Source organism: Amblyomma mixtum, chromosome 3 (genome assembly GCF_055824585.1).
Source record: "Amblyomma mixtum isolate Tamu chromosome 3, ASM5582458v1, whole genome shotgun sequence".
Classification (NCBI taxonomy): domain Eukaryota; kingdom Metazoa; phylum Arthropoda; class Arachnida; order Ixodida; family Ixodidae; genus Amblyomma; species Amblyomma mixtum.
Genome location: NC_143014.1, coordinates 154,606,335 through 154,630,616, shown reverse-complemented (window position 1 = coordinate 154,630,616; position 24,282 = coordinate 154,606,335). Strand labels below are relative to the sequence as shown.

General features: G+C 49.3%; 2 protein-coding genes across 6 annotated transcripts in view; one reads left to right on the top strand and one right to left on the bottom strand.

Annotated features, from left to right (window-relative positions):
• The window catches only part of LOC149352431 (tachykinin-like peptides receptor 99D), a 578,367-nt gene that overhangs the window by 8,214 nt on the left and 545,871 nt on the right, over nucleotides 1-24,282 (bottom strand). For all 4 annotated transcript variants that reach the window (XM_089581603.1, XM_089581602.1, XM_089581604.1 and 1 more), the window contains 3 exons: nucleotides 16,619-16,834; nucleotides 14,489-14,639; nucleotides 2,072-2,268 (listed from right to left, as the gene is read on the bottom strand). In XM_089581603.1, the coding sequence (XP_089437729.1) occupies nucleotides 2,072-2,268; nucleotides 14,489-14,639; nucleotides 16,619-16,834 (564 nt within the window). The remainder of the gene's footprint in view (nucleotides 1-2,071; nucleotides 2,269-14,488; nucleotides 14,640-16,618; nucleotides 16,835-24,282) is intronic.
• Nucleotides 1-24,282, top strand: part of LOC149352434 (uncharacterized) — a 180,654-nt gene that overhangs the window by 119,826 nt on the left and 36,546 nt on the right. The gene's annotated exons all lie outside the window — the stretch shown is intronic.

The following is a 24,282-nucleotide window of genomic DNA, read 5'->3' as shown; positions in this document are numbered from 1 at the left end:
TTTTATGAGAATGACAGCGCGAAACTCCTCACCTCAAAACAACGCCTGGGGCGCGATTACGAGTTGCTCAAAATCGTCTCAATCGGAAAGTGTCTCAAAAAGTGTCTCATTTGCCCCGTTCCTATTGGTCGGTCGTGACCAGCGGCCATATTGGTTTTTTGCGTCACCGGCCGACGTCAGAAGTGCGCCAGAAGTGGTGACGTTGCTTGCCTAATTATGCGAGCCGATTGAGACGATTTTTTGAGACTGGAACGAGTGGTCTCAAACCGCTCGAGACAGAAAATGGCGGTTGTTTACATGGCCGGTGGCCGCGCGAGCAGCGGTGTAAGAGGGTGCATGAAGACGGTTTTGACGTGCCGGACGAGTTGTTTCGACGTTTTGACATAGGAAGGAGCATAACGGCTGTGCGACGAACTCGCCGTTGAACTTGGAGGTGTGCGGGTGAGTGCGCGGTCAGTGGAGCGGCAAGTGCCTGTGCGCGCCTTCGCCGCCGGTGGGTTTCAAGACACCGTAGGAAATGAAGTAAACGTCGGCGTAGCCCAACCGACTGTGCAAGTGTTTGTGGTGAGTTGCGGAGACCACTGTCAAAGTTAAGTCGCAGAAGGTGCGCGCTTTCCGGCGAGACCCCTCAAGACAAGGCGGCGGCGAAGGTGGACTTCCTTCGCATAAACTTTCGCCACCGCAGTATCCCCGGCGGCGTCATCCGAGCATCATCCGAACGGAACGGCGCCACCAACACGAATATCGAGTGCTTAACTCGAAGCGGGCGGCATGAGTTGGTTACGAGGCGGAAGAGTGATTGTTGCCGCAGTGACCGGGCGTGCCGGCTCTTAATTCCCGCAGTGAGATTGCAAGCTCCCACCAGCTGCACCGGTCTGCTTCCGTATGTCGGCAGTTGCTGCAGTGTGATTATTCATGTTCGCCGGGTATTTTCTGAACAAAAATAAATGTAATCACGCATCGCCCTTGGAGCACATTTGCCATCGATAGCAGCAAGGTGAGTTCACACTGGCGAGTCGCGGAGGTAGCGCGACAGGCTTAAATCGATTTATTACGCTCCCTCCCCGCTTTACATGTGCTTCGCAAACCGTAACTAATTGACCGAAATCGGTCGCCTAGAATACTAGCGCGACGATTGCAACTCGCCAGTGTGAACTTGCCTTAAAGCTGCCTTCGCCGGTTTTCGAGCCAAGCGCTCCTTCCAAATTGTTCTCGGCAGACTCGTAGCAATCACTGCCTTTAAACAGATTTTTCCGCGCACTTAAGACGTCTGCGCAGTACTTTGATTCTGCGTAATGTGTAAAAAAAGAGGACAGCCGTCGAATCAGCTGATTTTTTTTCTGGCTGCCATGTTTACGATGGCTGAATATGTGCGTGGAGGGATAAGGCTGAATCGGTTGAATCAGGCGGCAGCTCACGCCGCCTAGCCGCCGCTACCGACGCTTTTCCAGCGTCAGCGCACCCTCGCGGCAGCAAAAGTGACTGAAGAGCAAACTTAATTGCAAAATTGAGGACGCTTCTTCTTTTGCTTCATGTCGTAGAGTTTGAAACATAGTTTGTTAGCGAAATAAAACATTCTTCAAATTATTAACGGCGTGTTTACAGCAAAACTTTAGTATACGGTCCCTTATTGCGCAACTAAATGCTTCCTGGGTGGAACCCTACTATTAGACACCACAACCTCGCTGCTAATTGGTTGATTCCGCGGTCAACAACTCGCGGTGTCGTCATTTTGACGTCAGAGTCTCAAAATTGAGACGAAAACTCGTAATCGCGCCCCTGATAAAGAATGAAATTGTATGGTGTCCTGCCTGTCTCAATTGTACTTGAAATTTGCAAATGCTCAACTTATGTTTAGTGCAGTTTTTTGCTTGGCAACAGGCACACGAAGCAGTGATTTTTATCAGACGCTTAACTGACGGTCATGGTAGCGTGTGCCATTACCCATTACTTTCCAGGGCGATCCTTTTTTTAAAATGTGTACTTAAGGTTGCTGGTGCTCCACTGCGCTGACCTTTGCAGTTCTTATGACGTCATTCACCAGTATGCAGGAAGGGCAAGGCTGCGGTACCTGCTGTTCATCCAGCAATAGATGATAGGGTTGTACATGGAGTTGGACATGGCCAGCCAGTAGATGGCCAAATAGACGTGCTGGATGTAGGCGGTCTGGATAATCTCCGGGTGATGATGCATGGCCAGGAAGTACACGTGGTATGGCAGCCAGCACACGGCGAATATAACCACCACTACGATCATCATCTTCACAATCTGGGAGAAGAAAAAAAAAAACAATGTCGTGGTGAAAACACACACAGAAAAGAAGAAACATATGCTTGCCCTTATTGGCTGTTACACAAGAACAGGTCAATTAACAGCAAAAGCTGGGCTTATACCTGTACTTTAAGCACAAATCTTCCTTACGAAGGAATATTTCGGGCAACTGTCACAACAATTTGTTACCCGAAGAGCGTAAATATACATTGTGAGCAGCGCTTGAAATGTGTTTTTCAATGCCAGACGGCAAAATCATTGTGCCTCCAGTAGCATGTTGCGTGAGTGGCCACAGGGATGTGACGATGTACTTTTTGGCACGTCGACTATTGCCTCAAGGCTCGAAGAAAGAATATTTGTACACGTGGTTACCATGTAGTAGGAGACGCACTGCCACGCTGCATGCGTGCAGTGCCGTGAAGCACGTTCAGCCCTTCAGATCGGCTAGCGCCTGCATTCGCCGTTCGCTGCATACAGTCCTAACCTTTCCCCCACCACAATGCTTTCGACTTCAACAAGCTTGCCGATTTTGCCGAACAACGAGAAAAGGGGCCCGATCTTTTGTTTCCGGCTGATTAAATATTTATTCGCCGAGGTCGTGTTCAAGAACACCACGTGATACGCTCGCGCGCACACGGAGGAAGCACTTGCCGAATGTAAACACAGCCAACGACGCCAATCAAATTCACTGTTTTTGTTTTCCGATTTGCATGACATGCGCACAAGCGGTAGACCAATCCCCCAGAAAAAAAAAGAAAAGTAAACTTTGAAGGGAAGAGGGCGCCAGGGAAAAAGATAACGGCTGGATGGAGATAGCGTAAAGGAGGACACACTGCGGGTACAATGAGAAGAAACTTTAAAATCAAGAGAGGAACCAACAAAAGGGTGAACCGGTGTCGCGCCTCACGCACAGCTTGTCAAGTTGTCAGTGACAGGAAGAGCACAGGGTGGAAAAAGAGGCGAGCAACAACAGTGCGCGGCCCCGCAGACTCATCACTATGCGCATACGTTCGCGCTCGCTGTCGCGGCTCTCAGAGAGGCGCACGCGAGCCGGCGCGAGAGCGCGCGCAGCTCTCGTGAGACGGGACCGTTGACGTGCTCGCGAGGCCACGGCGCGCGAGAGCACCTGTAAACGTCGCGACGGGGGGGACAAGGCACGCCAAGGCGAGACGAAGCCTTAAAACGAGCCGGTAATGTCTCGCGCAAAATCGGCTCCGCGCGCGCCGGGCCCTTGCTTTGTATTGGCGCCTTCCATGCTTGGGGAGCGCAGCTTCGCGACATCTTCACCGCCGATGAAGAGCACCAAGGTTCGACTCCTTGCCTCCTTCGTTCCAGAAGATCCGCGGCTTTTGAATTCGAAGTAAATACTATCATGGCCTGGAGAACATCCCTTGAAATGCAGCTGGGAAGTGAACATTGTGTAACCTTGACTAACCGTTTTCACATCGAAGAGCGTTTCATAGTGCTCGCGGTTGAGAACTTGGGTGGTTTATAGCGAGGCAGTTTTTAACGCGCCTACGGATACAGGATAGATAGGCAGTCTGCCTTTTGAAATAAGGTAAACGAAATTGGGAGGAGTTAAAAAATAACCGTAAATCCTCGCAGCAGTTATATGCATATCCTCTCGCGAATTCATGCAACATCCTTGCTAATGCGTGGTATCGTTCGATTCGCACTGCCGTCTAAGAAATACCCTGTCTTGCAGATGCGCAGTTGTTGAGCGGAGATGAAATATTCTTGGGAGAAACCACGGCGTCTGTAGTCTCAGACCACAAGTGGCGCGGATAACAACAATAGATCTTAGGTCAGCGCTGGAGCTGCCTGCTGGATTTGTCCGCCCGCCGGGAATTCCCGCAGCCCATTGTCGTTGATGCCGTCCGCTGCACATGTGGCAGCGGACCGCTTTACAAACAGTCCAAAAGCCACGTGCATCGAGAGTAGTAAAAAAAAGGTCTATACGACACCGAACAGCATAAAGCCGGCCAACGAGTACGCCTGGAGAGTTCGAAGTTAGTTTTGCCTAGTTTGAGGCCGTTCTTTATTAGTTTTTGAACCTATAGCCTCTTGCAGCGCTGCCCTTATGCGCCTTATTTGCTTCACGCTGTGGTTCGCAGCAGTTGCGGACAAAGGAAGTGGCAGCCAACAAGTAAACAACGACCACATATAAAAGAACACACCACACACAGCCAATTCCATTGCTGAGCTCCAAGTAGCTCTGCAACAGATCTTTCTGGTACAAAGAAAAATTGCCGACGATTACGTTACTTCCTAATGCGAAATTTGAGCGCAGCTCATCAGCTGTTTCAGCTTTTCGATAGATTGAGACAAAGAATTCGAGCAAGACACGTATGTACAATTACAGACAACTTGTTATTTTTCACACCTATTCCTTCTTCAAGAAACACTCCACTAACAGTTCTTGACTGTCATGAAGGAAGTTTTGTGGACGGAGAAATAGATGGATATATGCCCGACTTGCTGCACCAATGCCTGGTTCTCAAAGACGAGGTCTGCGCAAGTATTTCGCGAGGTTGTCGCAGCTGTGGGAGCCGTCACGAGCGAGAGGAACGGGATGTTCTCCCGCATAAGTGGTAAGAAATTCCCGCTTGTCTTTATATCTACATTAAAGTCCCCACCCACCCTGCTACCCTGGCAGGTGGCAGCGTTTCTGGCACAACGTTGTCAAGGCCAAAGCATGCAGCGCACATCTGTCACTACCGCCACGCAGCTTAAAGCGCGATTGAGGTGTCCACTGTTCCAAGAGGACAGTTATGCGCCATCCCTCTGGTTCAGGTGTCCACCGAGACGTGTGAGACAGATACCGCGCATTTCCTTACCTCAAAAACCAATTTACGAATTTTACCCTCTGCTTTCCAAGCCCCCGCTCTATTGGCTTCACAGCTGTGGGAGACAGATACTGCGCATTTTCTTTCCTAAAAAAAAAAAATACCGAAGACATTTTGGAAATTTTAAAGTGTGCTTGGGGAAAGCCTTGTGGTCAACCCACTGCCGCTTCCCCGAACAGCTTGGCGCGGAATCACTGGCCGCATCGGAGCCATTAGTCTCACACACTCGACCGCAACGAGACTGGCGAAGGAGCGGCGGTGCAGCTGCCACCGCCGACGCGTGTGCGCTCGTTCTACCGCTACTGTGTGAGTCCCCACTGGCGCGCCGGTTGCTAAGGGGGGGAGGAGGTTATTAAAGGGTGTCCACTGCTGGTTACAACGGACAATGGCGACGGCGACGCTGCGAAACGCAGAAACGGGCGCCTAAGAGCTGCGTTCTAAAACAGGCGCTCCGCAAACAGCGTTCAACCGTGGGTGCCCCATGTCACCGCAACTTGTGCTGATGCACGCGAGGCGAGTGGTTGCAGCATTCTACGGAGCTCGCTTCGACCTACTCTCGACACCGTAAGCGGCCCCGGGAAAAGGCACGGACGACGGCCGGCGCAGGTGGCGCTGCCGAGCAGCTCAGATTGCTCGCGACCAGGAGGAGCGCGGAGCCGCACACGACCGTGGCCGGGCCGTCTCGGCAGCTGACACCGAGTTGAAATGCAGGCAGCAGCCGCCACCACGGCGCTCGCACCCAAAGGCGTCGGCGAACGGGGTCACGTCCCGCGGGGCTGCCACCGGCATTCCGGGGTGGCCAAGAACAACGCCGCCGCTAAATGGCTCGGCGGTAATAGGGGCGGCCCGCGAGCTATAGGCTTTCGCGCCTTGCTCGCATTTTCTGTGGCTGTTTTAAATAGGCTCTATTTCGCTCTCTGTTTTTTCTTTTCTTTCCGACGCTGATCTCGACTGCGGTTGTCTGGTTCCAGAAAGTAAGTCGATGCACCCCCTCCCCTCCCCCCTCTTCCTTCGTTCTCCTTCCCATCTTTCTTGCAGTCCACTCTTCTTCTTCCAGCAGCCACTGCCGCCTTTAGTGCAAGCTCTCTTTAGCAGTCCTCGCTTCTTATTTCCGAGCTTTCTGAGCAAAAAGCGCGTTACTTGATAAGGTGACGCGCGCAAATTTTATTCGGGGTACCCGTGAAGGGATCTGAAGAAAAGAAGCGCACCGGATGTTTCCCATCCAAAGGGGAGTCCGTTCGATCGCAAGGCGCACTCCATACACACCCGGCGGTGTTTACGCAGCTCTGTTGTTGGGGGACCAACGGCCTGGCGGAAATGGAAATAGGCTTCGCAAGCCAAAAAACAAACAAAGGGAAAGGGGGGGGGGGGGTGCAGGGCACACACAAACCAGTGAATGCAATTAGAAGTAGCATGACGTCAAACAGTAGAAGAGCGAAAGAGTATTTTAAGCCCACAAATGTCAGGGCGATGATTTCCAAGTGTCGCTACTTTTCCGTTTTTGTCGAATATACTTCTGACCTAAGCAGAGACTCCTTGTAGCATTTGACCTCTCTTTATTAAAGAGATGCGTGGGTGACACTACGGACATTATCCTTTCCTTTGTAACTAACAGCGGAAGCCATGGGAGTTCACAGTGACAAGAGCTTCACAAAACTTAAACGTCCCCTATTGTAGAGAGGAGAAATATACAGATATTTCTAGATGCTGTAGATTTTTCTTGCCATAATAGCGCAGTGCTCTCTCAATGCCCACAGCTCACACACAGTGTACCTGAGAACAGCGAGCTGTCTTGGTGTCGGCGAAAAGTACTGTTATCGCGTCTGGATTATCACGCTACAAACAGCTAGTGTAAAAGCAGACAAAGAAAGGGAAATTGTTTCATCAAAGCGAAATGAAAAAAAAAAAAAACAAATTGCCGTCAGGTCGTGCGTACGTTTAATGCATTTATGTTCCAAACTGGATAAAAGAACGAGAGGTTATGCTTCAGTGTCAAGAATATTTGCGACTGAATGAAGGTAGTAGTAGTGTGCATGTGGTGCTGCCATCTAGGGCATTTTAGGCAAGGTATGATAATATTGGATGCGTTTTTCGCGATGTTTCAAAATGGCAACGGGTTCGAGTTCGTTGTTTTACTTTGTGTTGTCTAATTGGGATCCATTAATTTTTCTTTGTTGGGGCAGCTGCATTCGAAATTGCAAAAAAAGAATTAAAGAATACCAGGCAAACATCGAACATGCATTATATGTGCTCTTTTCATTTTATTTTTTTTTGTTCTCGAGTGAATGACCCACGCAACCTCGCAGCGCAGACATTACCAATGTCGAACAAAGAAGCTGCTCAACAGCGCATCGACTGAAAAGCAGAATTTCACAGACAGGCATCCTACGAAGAGTTGTTTAGGTCCACAATTGTATTACCCGCCGCGGTGGCTCAGTGGTTACGGCGCTGGGCTGCTGACCCGAAAGACGCGGGTTCGATCCCAGCCGCGGCGGCCGAATTTCGATGGAGGCGAAATTTTAAAGGCCCGTGTACTGTGCGATGTCAGTGCACGTTAAAGAACCCCAGGTGGTCGTAATTTCCGGAGCACTTCACTACGGCGTCCCTCATAGCCTGAGTCGCTTTAGGAGTTAAATCCCAGTAAACCAAACCAAACGAAACCAAACGAAACCAAACCAAACCAAACCAAACCAAACCAAACCAAACCAAACCACAATTGTATCTTTTCATAGCAATGGAAACCAGGATTTCCGTGATCTCTGATAACATCTGCCGATAACGTTTTTAGTGAGCGTGGATGAGGAAGTAATCCCATTAACTGTTCGTATAAAGTTAAAACTAGGATTGGTCTGAGATACTTTCCACTATATATAGCCTTCATTGATTACGAGAAAGCATTCGACCCAGTGGAAACCTCAGCTGTCATGCAGGCATTGCGGAATCAGGGTGTGGAAGAGTGCTATGTAAAAATATTGGAAGATATTTATAACGATTGCACAGCTACTATAGTTCTCCATAAAGTCAGCAATAAAATTCCAATACGGAAAGGTGTCAGGCAGGGAGACACGATCTGGCCTATGCTATTCACCGCCTGTTTACAGGAGGTATTCCGGGGCCTAAAATGGGTAGAGTTGGGGATAAGAGTTAATGGAAAATACCTAAGTAATTTGCGATTAGCTAATGACATTGCCTTGCTAAGTCACTCAGGACATGAACTGGAAAGCATGGTCAATGAATTAGACAGGCAGAGCAGAACGGTGGGGATAAAAATTAACACGCAGAAAACCAAAGTAATGTTCAACACCCTAGCAATGGAACAGGAGTTAGCAATTGGTAGCCAGGTGCTGGAAGTCGTAAGAGAATATGTCTACTTAGGGCAGGTAGTGACCGCAGATCCGGATCATGAGAGGGAAATAACTAGAAGAATAAGAATGGGGTGGAGCGCGTATGGCAGGTTCTCTCAGGTCATGAATGATAGCTTACCAATATCTCTGAAGAGAAAAGTATATAACAGCTGTATCCTACCGGTACTCACCTATGGGGCAGAAACGTGGAGGCTAACAAAGAGGGTTCAGCTTAAGTTAAGAACAATGCAGCGAGCTATGGAAAGGAAAATGATAGGTGTAACGTTAAGAGATCGGAAGAGGGCGGAGTGGGTGAGGGAACAAACGCGGGTTAATGACATCCTAGTTGAAATCAAGAGGAAGAAGTGGGCTTGGGCAGGGCATGTAATGCGAAGGCAAGATAACCGCTGGTCCTTAAGGGTAACGGAGTGGATTCCAAGAGAAAGCAAACGTAGCAGGGGACGGCAGAAAGTTAGGTGGGCGGATGAGATTAAGAAGTTTGCGGGGATACAGTGGCGGCAACTAGCAAAGGACAGGGTTAATTGGAGAGACATGGGAGAGGCCTTTGCCCTGCAGTGGGTGTAGTCAGGCTGATGATGATGATGATGATGATGACTTTCCACTAAAACGTAATAGTCACGTTGAGACTGACGAAATCAAGGAAGCACTGAAAGATGACTGAGATTTAGGCGTAGGATGACACACATTGATTCCACTGAAACAGAATCTGCCTCTCAGTATTTCAGTTTCTTGTTACTAGCACTTCACTCGAGTTACACACGCTATCGGAAAATCTCATATATGTGTCAGACGTGTCTCGAGTATATGTCTCATATGTACGGCACGCACACACACACGCGCACACACACGCACACGCACAAACCTTCACTCGTATGACGACGGCGGGCGGGATTCCTTCCTCCTGCTGTAGTCCGTTGCATCTGTTTGGTTCACAAAGCACTACCTGTTAAGAATGGAGGCCTCTAGTCTGGAAGGAATATTTACGCGGCGGCTGCCGTCAGCTGACAACAGCGGAGTCTTCAAAGAGGCATCGGCGTGGCGCCGACATCCCGCGCACAGCCACGGCGGCGGCGCCGACAGCGGAAGGGTCTTCCTTTTGTTTTCGGAAGAAAGGGCTCACCGACCAGCAGTTTTGGCGAGGCAGACGCTATGCGTGGCCATTTGGGCTTTTGGGGGAAGAAACCTACCCTGTACGGAACAACAGCGGCAAAAGAAAGGAGCCATAACTTTCTCACGGAGCGGTATGATCCGAAGACATTCCTTTTGGGAAACCGAGTCTACCTACTTCCATGAACTGAATAACGACGGCGGCGATGCCCTTACGTCTCCACGGAGCGCCGCGGTCAGAAGTTGGTGACCTTGCAGGAAGTGGTACGCCTTGCTGACCTTGCTCAACGACCGATGTAAACAGGGTATACATTCCATGACGCAGAATCTCCGTAAACCCGGAAGAGCTAGGAGACTACGACACGATCGACATCGCTATCGGAAGAGCGGGCGGCTCCCCGAGATCCCTCGAGTGACCACTTGATTGGCCATTGATGAATTTGCAAGATTATCCGGCTAGGGAGCTTGTCTTTCTCACGCACTGTCACGTACTTATACTCCTGTAAATATTCAGAACAAAGCCCTTGTCTACTCTCCTCGGGGCCCGTCCCTTGTCTTCGTCACACCGCCGCAGCAGCCTTCCGAGCCGGGACCTGTGGACTTCAACCTGGTTGAGGTGATCCACGCGAACCAAGGGCTTAAATCTAACATGCCACTGGACTTCGACATGTTTATACTTAAAAACAGTCTTCCCTTGAGCGAAAAGGCTTCCCGGAGGCATACTGGGTACTGATTTCGTTCGACACGAGAAGTGACTTTTACTTTAATTTGCTGCACTCTTGCGATGCGTCATGCCGCGTCGGCCCGTGCCGCGGATTCGGACGACAACCGATTTTTCTGCTCGTGGCGAAGTCCGTATAAACAGCTGTCGCGAGTGGAAGGTCTACCACGACATTTCGCGCCTCATTTTGCAATAAGGACATGGGTGTCACGGATCAGTATGGCAGTATGCTGGGTCTGTAGAACTAGTGCTCGAAGAATAAAAACGAAAGTGGACTGTCATTACAACCGTGCTTTTTGTCCCAGCAGCTATTCGGCTTGAATGCAGTGCTACTAGAACTCTCTGCTTCCGAAATGGCTAAAAGAGAAGGATATTCTAGGCATTATTCTCTTAATAGCTCTAGCGAATCAGTCCTTCTTGGATGAGAAAGACGCAGAACATCTTGATGAGCCGCCCGTAAAGGTAACGAAGACGAAAGTAACACCTCTACCACATGAACGCCAAACTAGTTAGCAAACAAGGCGCTAGCTAGAGCTGGAATGCCCCCAGCGCACGAATCTCAGATGCTTCACAGGCATGCCCAACTACGATAAGCCGTTGCTGACCAAGTAACCACGTGCAAATATTATATTTCAGGAGAAATTAAAAGTTGCTAACTGTCTGCGTTTTTGCATTCTTTTTCATTGAATCTTTTTGCGCCTAAAATTGTACAGGGTCCTGCGGAAGAAGTGTTAACAGCAGGGGCTGAATTGTGGAACGCTCTCATTCTAAAGACAGTCTCAAAACAGTTTCAATGCCCCGCTCCTATTGGTCGGCCCTGAATACGGTCAGGGCATGGTCAGGGCCGATAAGTAGAAGCGGGGTGTGATACTGTTTTGAGACTGCGTCATAAGATTGAGAGCGTTCCTTAATTCGGCAAATGTGAAATTTTTCGCTCTTTCACTCTGTCATCTGCAAATTAAAAATTGATTTACAAGAGGAAAATAGAATGCATGCGTCTAGCCTAGGCAATACACGGTTTATGCAAGCACGTATGTAAGGATATTTGCGTTATATTTTTTTTTGGTCAGCGTCAACGACAGTTATCCAGTAGCGGACTTTTCTATGACAAGATTCCGTCATCAACTTAGCTTTAGCTGTGTGAGAAATCGATACTAGGCTCAGATTAATGCACAAAAGAGAGAAATCCGGGAAAAGGGAAACTACAAAAGCAGTTCAATTGGACAAGAATCAAATAAACTGAACCGGAAGAAACAGATCCGTTCCCTCGAAGCATTAACTGGACAGGAACTATACTCTGGCTTTGAAAAGCAACCACAAACATTTTAATTCGTTTCTTTTCATTCACCATCGAACAGCTTGTGGACGAAGTTCTTGAGCTTAAGAGATTATTTTACCTTTGGTTCCAGCTAGACAAACTAATAAAAAGTCCGGACATCGGTCGAGTTTAGAGTTCGGCGATTGCGCGGAGGCTTTTGTTTCAAACTGGTGGTCCTGTATAGCTAGGTGCGAGCACTGAAAGAAGGCAGAAACGTTCAAGGCGAAGTCCTTCCTGTTTTACTCCGACAATTTCTAGGCCACCACGAACACGAAGGGAAGGCGGGGCGGAGTTCAGTTTTGTTTCGTTCTCTTTTCCTAGACCGAAGAAAAACCAGGAAAATCGAGACGGCACTGCCGGACAGGCGCCGTCCCAGCCGGAGTTGTGGGCCCGGAACAAGACTCGGAAGAGCGCAGTGCCCGGAGTTCCTGAATTGTTCATTAGAGTGGCAGCATCATAGGGCGGACGAGAGGAAGTAGGGAGTGACCGAGCCGTAACCGTCGACCCTTGCGGACAGACCGAGGGCCCCTCGTCGTCTTCACCCAGCGAGTGGTTTTGGAAGATGAACCCCACGACGCCCAATGAGAATCATGAGGGAGACACCGCGCACGAAGATGGCATGCCAAGCTCCTCCCGAGCAGCAGCAGCCGCGGCGCCCTTTCTTATCGCGGCGACGTGGCTTCTCCTTCGGGACTCTGCACGGCAAGCGTCCTCGCAACGCGGTCGCACACACGAACACGCACGCACGCGACCGTGGACGCACACCAGGGGGAGGGGATGGGGAGGTCCGGAGTGTGCGCAACCATTTTATGGGCTTCCCGCTGATTGTGCCGAAACAACGGCCCCAGCGCGGCCCCCCACTTTGTAGGCAGCCGCCGGGCGATCGGAGCGCCCAGAGCCTCCAGCTTCCCAGGATCCTCCACCCGAGCAAGAAGGGAGCAAGAGGAGAGAAGGGAAAAATGTACGAGAGCAGCGAAAAGGACAGCGATTCAGCGAACCGGTCACCGCGCAGCATTTTTGTCCCTTGAGGTATAAGTGCGTTTGAACACCGCGAAAATGCGCCTCCTGAATTCACCGGTGGCTCACGCGGGCTGCAAGAAACGACGAAGGCACAGCGCATAGCGTACAACAAGAAACAAAAATAGGAAAGCGCGAAGAAACGAAGGGAATAGAGCAGAGGGTGCGTTCGAAATCTGCCGTGACTCGAGGAGGGATTAAAGCACGGAATTCGCGGTGCCTTGCGAGAGGCAGAAAACTCAGGAGGTGTGCTAACGGTGTCCCACGGGGGTTCGGCGCTTTGGGCGTGCGCTGCGCCGATACTGGCACGGCGTTTAGGCTACGCGGCGAAAGGAAGTAATTGCGTTCTGAACATTATTGGACTCGAGACTGGAACAGAATGATTAAAGTCTGGGCGCGGGATTTCAGTGACAAAAACAACAGCAGGAACAAAACATGTTGCGTGGTGCTACAGCAGTATCCCGGCCGCGACAATAACATTACATCCCCCGGCGCCCTGATCAGCTTTACTCAAGGCTGCACTACGTAAGTAAAAAAAAAAAAACAGATGTAGATGGAATTCATTTCTCACTACACTATCGAATTATAAATCTCGTTGCATTCTGTTCTATCAGTGATTACCTAAATATTTAAGCGAGGGTGTCGCACACACCACAAAGTTGTTCGCTGCGTTTGCTACGCGCACAGCACCCGCAAGGGATATCGGCAGCTGAATACTGCCCGTCCAGTTTTATGGAAAGAGCGAAGAAGAGGCATGTCCAGTGCACACATGGCTCACCAACTACGCGATCTTTTCTTGAGTAACAAGCGGAAAACAGCAATGTGGTCACTTTTTTCTGGAGATGTAAATAAGTAAAATGGATAACAGTGGCAACTTTTTAAAAAAGTGCTTATTTTGCTTGTAAGTGCTTTGTGTGATAACCGTCCGAAAACGTATATTTTGCAAAACAACAACAACAAAAATAAGTGTGCTTAGGAGCCCATCGGTATCTCACACCCTAAAAAAAGCCTCATCTTGAGTGTCAGCGTGACCGAAATTGACACCAACTTCTCACTGCATACACCGAAGCGAGATCGCGAAGATTACCTGTTGAAAAATATACTTACTATGCAAGTAACCAGAATTAAGCTGATCGGCGGCAGTGCGCGTTGGATGTCAGACAGCCGGACATTCGTGTAAGCAAAACTTACGCCTCTAAAATTGAAACTAATATTTTCTCTGTAGTTGCCTGCAGCATGTCCACAGGTATTCCGAGCGGGTACACGTTAAATTTCTCGCGTACAGATCTAAGCCATATAAATTAAACTAAAAAATGACGCCATTAACTGATCAGTTTTGTTTTTCTACACAGCACATCTGACGAGCTACTCAACGTAAAGAAAAAGTGTAGTTATCCTAGTGATTAAAGCTTTTTGCTGTTCTTTCACACGAATTAGAAAAGAATGCCGACGATTTCGCTGCATATTTACATACTCTCTGCAGAGCTCCTTATGAGCCTTAGGCAAATGAACTTACTATCCTTGTAGTAAATCACAGATACGAAGGAATAGAAAACTTCCGCTTTGGCTTCTCCACATTTTGGCTATCAGATTGCGGAGAGCACTGCACGTAGGCACTGTCCCGCAAGTGGACGTTTGCATCGTTTAAGGGCGCTCTTTGTGAAACCTGCCCTTTCAGCGCCCGCGATGTGCATTTGCTATCACACACGGCTCCACGTGACGTGAGAATGAACGTACAACGCTCCTTAAGCCAACACCAGCGACAGCAGGCGGAGAAGGCATCGCCTCGCGCCGCCAGCAGCGAATGTCAGCGCATGCGTTCCGCTAAGCTGCACGAACTCACCTTTCTTTTCGACTTGATGGCTTCGATCTGCTTGGCTGTGCACTCGCCAATGCTCTGGCTTCCCCACAGCTCACGGCCCACGCGGAAATAGGTGAAGGCCATCGATGTCACCGGGATCATGTACGTCACAATCAGTATCACCACGTTGTACCTGCATGCACGGCGCGGTGACATGCACCTTGCAACGTACGCACGGTAGATGCTAGTAGACCTGTCTATTTGATAGCAGCGTACAATAAAAGAACAAGGAGGGCCAGAGTAGATGCCACAAAGCGCTGACTGCAACTAGTTTATTGCCACGCAAAGCGCCTGCAAATATACAAGTCGACGCATATGCGCGCGCAGAAAAAACACCAGAAACAAGCGATACGTCAAGCGCCTGTTCGATAGCGGCGAAGTATCGCGTGCGAAACAAAGCCACGACACGAGATTTCGCACAAGATTCTCCGCCGCTATCGAAGAGGTCTTACGTAATAGTTGAAAAGTAACTGATCCCCCCTCCAAGTTCCGAACCGATGTATGGATGGATGATAAGAGCGCCCCCATTGAAACGGGGTGGTGGCAGTTGCCACCATGGATGCCTGGCCACTTTTTGCATTCAATTTTCTCCTTTATATGTCCTTACGGGTGTTATAAATCGGTCTATATATTCGCCATTTTCTTTAAGTACATTTTTGATCCTACATTCCTAGCATTACGTCACCTCTCTGCTTTTGAGCAACTTATCTACCAATCGCTTTTTGCTACCTTCCACTGCAGATTCATTCACATGACCTTCGTTATCTCTAAGCCAAAGGGCCTCAGGTGGAGTGACTGTGCCTGCATCCACATCTGGATGGATACCACGACAACTGTGCCGCACTGCGGGCGCCACCTGACGACGTACTCCTGATGTCGCAGTGCGTCGGTCTCGTCAGGTGGCGCCCGCATGTAGTGCAGCAAAGTGCGGCACGGTTCGGAACATGGGGGGAGGGAGGGGAATTACTTTTGGCCTCGACAGTACTCAGCCCGAGAGGCATCGATTTCCGGCTGTTGTAAAACAGGAGTTTTCTATCTGGACGACTGCGACGCGAGATAGTCAAGAATGAACGCGCAAAGTGAAGAGTTTATGTGTTGTAAGTACCAATTTCCTCCACTGTAATGACAAATTGACGCTGTGGGTAAAGGACAAATAAATAGATAGCGGTATGATGGTACCAAAGGTTAACTTAACGTACGATGCATTTGAAATAGCCTGATTGCTCAACAGGCTTGATTTTGCTTCGATTAAATGAAATAATTTTGCTTTTGCTTTGGGCTTTTGCAAAACCACTCGTTGTGCGGTGCGTATCAGTACAAGAAAAGTGTTGAGGAAAGATAAGCACTCATCTTTCTGCGCGCAGTAGAAACCAGCGCGTGCCCGAAAACTGCGTTTAAGCTAGAGCTTGTCACGCATGCAGCTCAACCCTTCGCCGGTTTCATTTTTATTTTCATGACACGGCAGTCGGCAACAGTTGCTAAGTTCTTCGCTGTGTACAGAGAAAAGTTGAGTGGAACTTAAGGTACTATATGAATAAAAAGAAATATCAAGAGATGGCAAGGTAACGGGCAACGATAACTACGAGCATTGGTCACATTACTAAGCATTCATTAATTTCCAACCAAATGCCCCCATGGCATGACGGTTTGTACGACCATAACTTTTCTAGTGAAGCGACGTTAACAACGAAACGGGGAAAGCACAATAAAAGGCATGGCGGTAGCAGTAAATGAACGCATAGCTGCCAGTATTCGACATTACTCATTTTAGAAAAGCATCTATTCCGACTTTTCAAATGTAGGGCGACTGGGGGTCAATTTTTTCCCTCTACTGAAACGGAGGACACGATAAGTCGAGGAGTTAAAAAGAGATTCTCTGCGAGTGTCAGTCCCACAACGACGCTGCGGAGGCTCCGCTGTCTTGTAACGCTAATTTGCGTTTTCCAAAACTCCACAGCTCTAGCGACTGCGGCGCGTGTCTACCACCCTAAGCTTTCTTTCCGTGATGTGAAGTGACTGAACGATGCCCGTGGAACTTCATGGTCGCTCCAGACAGGGCGCCATAGGGACAGGGTCTTAGAAGATGGTGCACCGCGCTTGACGGGGACTTACACGTATTCGTCGTGGCTTTCAGTGACGTCGCCGTCAGGCCAGAAGATGTAGCAGATGATGCGCTTGTCACCGTTGGCGAAGATCTCCTCTTTGGTCGTCGAGTAGAGCATGTTGGGCAGCGACAGCAGACTGCTCGCCACCCAGATCCAGATGGCGATGTTCAGCGTCGTCGCCCTGGACATCCGAGGCCGCAGTGGACGCATGATCGCCATGTACCTGCGGAAGCCCCGTATCCAGTTAGGCCTAGCGGAGTGCTCTGGACGCGTCGAGATCACAGGACAGCCGCGGACACGAAGTCGCTGCCCCAGCATGGCTTTTATTCGCTGCTGCTAGACTTGAGTATTGACTGCCGTTCCGAAAACTGGCGCTTTGGATGTGTGGAATGTGGGCATTTTTAATTCAAGTTCCTGTTAGGGCTATATCAACATATCTTTTGTCCTCTTGGCATGCAAGACAACATGTGCCACTGGGTAAAAAACAATACGCTGAGAGCAGTAGGACAGATGAAAGGCCTTGAAGTGGCAGTTAAATGGGACCAGCAGCCACTGCAACGAAGGAAATGGCACAGAAGGAAAAAAGTTTTTTTAATAAAGCAAAAGACTCAGGCGTTTATGCTGTATGAAAGAAAGTCGATGGAAATGCACGACGCCAAGTGTCGCGGCCGTACCTATACAACCAACACCTATCTCGAGATGTGCTCTACCAGTGAGCTGCGGCGAAGACTACACTTTCCTATATTTTCACGGGTACGAGTGCCTGTGAACACAGAGCCCCTTCATGAGCTAGCTATCACCCGCACAGCCGTCTGGGGAAGGAAACCGAAAGTCGGTTCTTGCTTTTTTACTCACCTATAGGTTGAAAATTTAGCGTGGGTTCTTCTTTAAGAAGGCTATCTTGTGCTGTGCAAGGGCCATGCAGCCGATTTGCTTTGACCCGCGTTTGCGGTAGCGTTCGGTACTTGCGCATAGCCTGCCTTTTGCGAGACGGTTATTCTTACAGCCCAGCATTATCGCAATCGCCCCTTAATGTCGCGTTTCCCGATCGCATTTATTCATATTGGCCCAGCGTGGCCCCAAAGTGGGTCCCGACCCACAGTCAGCGCACAGCCGGCATCTGCCGATGGCGCGGACTGGATGGTCCTATCGACGCCGCCTCCGGGAGCCAGCTGGCGGCACACCTCAGCCTGCGGCCACGCAGTTCCGAGGCCGGCTCGTGCAGTGCTCGACGGCGCCGGCCAGAGCTGGAGCAGCGTCGAACGGGGGAGCGGCACTCAGCCAATTGCTTTATCGTTGATTGCCCAGAAGGCGTTCGCCTCGGTCCACGATTCCGACGCTTTCAGCTGTCTGCCGGACGCAGAAGCTGCCTTTCGCAGGATCCTTCAACCCTCCCAACGAGATTTCGCCGGAAGTGCCGGGTTATAGAAGGCTTTCACGTATCTGGCCTGGAAGAGCATTGAACGTTCTTTGCGCTGCGCTGCATGCAGCGACCAGGAAGTCTGGCGCTCTGAGGCAAGCACAAAACGAGACCGCACAAAAGATATCGCGGCTTCCCGTTTTGCGCTCGCGCGCAAGACCACCTCCGTTCGATTCTCGATGCTCGAGCGAAGCGAGATAATCGCCAGCCGAGCGTTCTTGTAAAGCTGATAGCGGGCCCGGTAACAAGCAACTAGCTGGCCATTCGCGGTTACTGCCTCTTCTCCGGAGCTCTGTCCGTTTGTCCCTTCGCGTGGGGCGGTCAGGTTTTTCGCGCGCGCGATTACTACGTCGTTTGAAGGATAAAACCGACTGGGCGGAACGGTCCGCGAGGTTTGCGAGGTGTTCAGAGAGATGCTTGGCCGGATTGCGCGCCAGGCCCGCAGAGGTCTACCATCCAGGGGCGCAAACTGTACCCGAGGGAGCCCGCCATGGAACAGGGGCCGTTTCGTCGTCCTTGGAACAGTCGTGGAGAACAAAGCGCCCGGCGTAGGGGCATTGTTGAGGAAAAAGAAGAATTACACGAAGGACGATGCTAATTAGCCACTTCTCCGAGCCCGAGAGCCGATAGCACAGGTCATTACGCTGCCGGCACTGTACTACGTGCCACCGCTATGGTCGCGGAACCCGCTCTCTGGGCAGCCAGCCGCGCGGCTCATTAACAAAGCGCCGCTCGCCAATATTCATTGCCTGCTGCCATGCCTCTCGAGACAAATTGACCGCGAATCGCCGGTGCACGATGGAAGACGGCTGCCCGCGCAAATGGCGCGATATTAAATTTTCCATTTATGCCCGCGTAGTAATCGATCACGCCGAGCCCCCGAAGCTTCGAGGTCCATATGTTAGCACCTCGCCCTTACAGCAGTTCGGCTTTACACTCTTTATGCCTGGTTAACCGCCCTTGCTTTCCTTTCTGCGCTGTCTCTCTGCCCACACACTGCTGAAGTAGTTCCCAGATCTGCAAATCCCATATGAAGATGGGAGGCTCGGTGCCCACAGACCTCTAAAATATATATTAAACATCTAACGAAGGCTTATGGGAATGCACGGTGAGGGTACCCACATCATGCGGGCTTTCTCCATTTAACGCGCGACTTGTGTGAGAGAGCGAACATCTTTCCAACCGGTAATAAGCGAAGTAATGCATATTGTGGCCTGCGATTTGTTGACTGGAGATGTTGAGCAAGTGAAGCCCAGAAACACATCCGTTGAGCGGTTCACTCAATGATTAAGCGGTATTTTGTTTTACTAAAGCAAACGACTCCATGTTCTCGCCAGGTCAATCAGGCTCAAAGATTCCGGTGGCCGTTGCAACATCAAAAAGCAGAAGCGACCCGATTCACTCGCTTCTCAGTAATAACTTCGGCATTGTCTAACCTGAATTCTGTTTTTTTTTCGCGCGTACAGCCACGCGCCGGCTCAAGTACTTTCCCCGTCTGGTGGTCTCAATCTCTTCGGATGACTGCCTGTGTTTCGAACGGAGTAAAACACTGCACCCTGCCCACCCTCAAGCTGACAGTGAAGGGCTAAGTTTGCGATGTCAGTCTTTTCAGTTGCGAGCTGCCATTTGAACGCTCCCCAGTGCGCCTAGTGAAAAGGCTTGCATTGTTATCATTTTTTCACTTGAACTCCGACGTAGGAAACGGCATGTTGCAGCCTCGCCAACAGATTTTCGTTCTTTGCAGCCAGGTTTCGAAGCTTCGCTTACCAGGCTTTGTTGCAGTCAGCCTTTATTTGCTGCGGGCCGCTCGGCGCGCGCTGAGGTTTGCTCTTAATATTGAAATCTTGCTTCGGCAGCCAGTGAAGTCTTTCAGGCCCAGTGTTTGCCTAAACTGGGTGTCAGTCTAATGTCACACATGCGTTACGCGATAGTGTAGCGGCCGGATATTTAAGCCTGTTCACTGAAATGAAACCTTCCACTCCTATGTCATCAGGGATTCTTGCTGCAAGCAGGAAAAGTTGAACATCATTCTGAAGTGTTTATGAACGTCTCGAGGTAGAATAGGCCAGGTATGGAAAAAGATAGAAAGGCGGAGAGAAAAGCAGGCCCATATGCGTTGTTAAATTCAGAACTCACGAGTTCATTGCAGGGCTGCTAGTAGAGCTGGCTTTTTTGCTTGAAATTATTACGTTTGTTCTTAGCTTTCTGATGGCAGGAAGAACAGAACAAGGCACAAAATGAACATAACATAAAAAAGGCCCTTGTTATATACTTTTCACTTGTACCTGAACAAGGCACTCGAGCTCCACGAGCATACAAAGTTAATTTCGGCATAACTGTACCTACGTTGAAGCCCCCTGATATTTTGAGTATGCCCTCATAACAAACAAACAAACAAACAAACAAACAAACAAACAAACAAACAAACAAACAAACAAACAAACAAACAAACAAACAAACAAACAAACAAACAAACAAACAAACAAACAAACAAACAAACAAACAAACAAATAAATAAATAAATAAATAAATAAATAAATAAATAAATAAATAAATAAATAAATAAATAAATAAATAAATAAATATGAAGATGCTTGGAACAGGACAGGTTCCAAAATGACATAAGGGATAAAAGCAAGAAGGCGCAGCCGAGGAAAGACAACAGCGGAAAGGACACAATGAAAGAACAAGCTTAAAAACAAAAATGAGTGCCCTGTTATGCACATTCGCTCGCCTCTATGGAGATATTCGGAATGTCTTAACCGACGCCCCACTATTTTGCTGCTTCTTTATGCGCCGAGACTGCAGTTAACCTGAAGAGCTTTGAACCTTCCCCTTCTGCCGCGGCAGCGATATTTTCATGGGGGTGAGATAGAAAAAAAGAGAACAGACATAATATTCAGTGAACTTTAAAGGGCCTTAGGTTGTTCAAATTAATCTGAGCACTTCATACTCCGTCCCTCAACCTCATGGCGCTATTGCAGTGGGCTACGTAAAACCTTATAAATCTAGCGTCCTCTTCCTGGCTTCCTGCAATTGCTGTACCTTAAGTCGGTTGTTGACAAGGCGAAAAATAAAAATAAAGAAAAGTTTGGTTTATTGGTTTGGATTACTGGGATTTAACGTCCCAAAGCGACTCAGGCTATGAGGGACGCCGTAGTGAAGGGCTCCGGAAATTTCGACCACCTGGGGTTCTTTAACGTTCACTGACATCGTACAGTACCTGCACGAACCTCTAGAATTTCACCTCCATCGAAATTCGGCCGCCGAAAATAAAGAAAAGTAGATGAAACCTTGTGGTAAATTCTGCTCTCTGCTATTTTTTAAAACATTTCATTGCCTAATTGAAGCCGACTTCGCGCGATCTCAAGCCTCTTGCTGAAGTACGATTAATAGGCATGCTATGGCGGGCTCCGTAATGATTCTTTGTTCATTGCGTAGTTCCCTGATCTGCAGTACCGCTGCCAACATACGGAAGTGCTCAATTGAAGCGGTTGAGTTTTTAGCATTGTGCGTTTCTTGATTATTGCCAAGTAGCCGCGACAACCATTGCTAGCTTATGTTCGTGCCGAGGTTTCCCACTGTCGCTTGGCGTTTTTGTTTCAAAATCGCGCTTCGGTTTCCTTCCCACGCGTACTGCGCTCCTTGAGGTCGTGCTGACATGGCCTAGTTCGTTGTATTCTTTTCCTTTCCGTGGTTTACGCAACGGAATCCTCGAATGCCACTCCTGAATGTGCTTCAGATGATGCACTCTGGAAGCGAAGATGCTTTTCGCAGAGTATGTTGCTTCGTCGGCAGCGACAGAATGAGAGTACAGAGCGCACCTGGAGATGTCGTGCGGAATAGCAACAAACAAGAAAGGAGAGATTAGGGGCGTCGAGGTAAAAGACAAAACCAATAAAAAGAAAAAAAAAGCCCGCAGAGGAGGAAAGAGTGGACTGCGGTATATACTGCGAAACCAGCGCGCAGAAAGATCGTGTGCTGACTCAGTGTATATAGAAGAGGTGGGCAATAACTTCTTGCGGGAGACCGGAGTCTCGAGGTGCCGGCCGGCACTATATTAAGTCATTTCGGCATTATAGCACGCTTGCTACTCAGGCTGTACCCGCGGCCGTCGATTTATTGTTTTTCGTTTTTTTTTTATCTCCCCGCAGCGACTTTCCGCGTCTCCTCAACCCGTAACTTTCAGGAAAGCTGCAAGAAAAGTCACGGACCCGGAACTGTGTTTTCTCGTTGTTTTTTTTTTTTCGCCAGTGGATAGTGTGAGCATATGTTCGTTGTATCCCAATGATACCCCTTGTTGTTTGCCTTGCAACGAGAAGCCGCAGCTGAGGATCTCTCTCTCGCCGCCCTTAGTGCGGTGCAGGCAGCCAGAGCGCGGCTGCTGACTTCTCAAATGACTACACTGCGAGCCAAGCGTTCTCTCCTCTCAGGACACTGCCAGTCGGTGGTTACGAGAAATGCCTCTCGATATTTATAGGCGATTTTTAGTCTGTTCAATATGCAAAAAGGTGCATGAGAAAACTGGATTTTTCTTTATACGTGGTTCCGCGAGAGAACTACCTGCGCTGAGAGGTTTGTGACCAAAGTCAGATCCAAATGAATGATTTTATTTATTAAGGCACCTGAAGGACGCTTTCGGCTAGGAATTTACTCGAGGGGAGGACTGATAACAAGGTGTTCATAAAGCAGCGATTCAATGGCTGGCTTGAAATTAACTGAAGCAAGAACTGACGCTGTAGGACGACCAGCAGGTGTCTTAAGAAGCCCGCGCGCGCGTGCCTACGTGGTTTTCGTATCTCGGTGACGCATGGGCACCAGCGACGCGGCACGCTGCTGACGGTTCGGTTAGGCCGTTGCACGGACTGGACTCACGCTGCTAAGCGTCAGCGTGTAGCCGCGTGGCCGGCCTGCGGTCAGCTGCGGGGCTTTCCGGCCGGCCGACCCACTGCGCGGGGCGAAAGGCCGCTGCCGCAATAACGGCGCTCTGCGCAGGGTCGAGGTCTCGTGTTGCGTGGGCCGCGGCCACTTTCTGCCGAAAGCCGATATTGGATGCTCCACGCCTGGCAAACTTGTTTGCCCAGCTACTGGCGGACCCGGGACGGGTCGCTCCCCTTCCCCCCATCGCCTTCTTTTCAGCTGCGGCGGCGTTTTCTGATCTCCTCCCGTCGCTAGGAGGACCCGCCGCGATGCGCTGATCAATGCGACCGCCTGGAGACGCGCACAATTGACGGCGATGCATCGCGACGCGTTGAAGCGATGCGTTTCGTGGAGGACCCACTTACCCCCATCACCTCGACCTTCTCCATCGTCCGTTTTCTTCGCTTCTTGCTGCCGCGGTCGCTACGTCTTCGCAGCTCTCGTTTTAGTTTCTTCCCGAAGAATGTAACGCGATCCTATCCCGATAGGGACCAGTGACAGTGATGGGTGAAAATGAGGGAGAAGCCAAGTGAAGCAAAACAACGCCGCGGAAGGGGAGAAAAATAAATAAAGAAATCGGGGGGCATGGGTAGAGTCTTGTTATGCCTGGAAGGAGCAACAAGATGCTATGCGCTGTGAAAAAAGAAATAAAAGGAACGAAGAAAGGAAATGCGTTAGGGGAAGAAACGCCAACCAGACTGCACTGCATCTGGAAGAATAATTGCGTAATATCTACCTTTGCTAGACAGGTATTTTATTTATTTTTATTTATTTATTTATTTATTGACAATACTGCTAGTCTCAATACGAGACCTTAGCAGGTGGGCAACCAGTACAATAGAAAGTTGAAAAAAATAAAAGACAAATTACAAACAGATAAAAACAAAGGGAACTCGACAATAAATGTTTGATGACTACTAGCAGGAAGATTAGCAAAGAATAACATCAGAACTCAGAACAGTTGAAAAAAAAGCAACAACAGATATTATAGCAGTCGTTCATGATAGCAAACACAGTAGTGGCCGGAATACTTGACGATAAAATATTAGAATCAAGTCAGCAAGGTAACAGACCACAAATGTTACCGCAGTTAACCGTCCAAAAGAAAAACAAAAACATATCAAGAAATGACAACAAAGGCATATTGCGCAGCCCTCTGATAGAATGACAGACTGTGAGAACTTTACTGATTCGTGTTAGATTCTAACCTTGAGGTGAAGGAAGATAGTGAATCAGCCCTGGTAATCGATGGATCGAGTTTATTCCATACGCTGATAGCTAAGGGAAAAAATGAATACTTAAAGGTGTCGGTTCGACACGTGTATTCATTC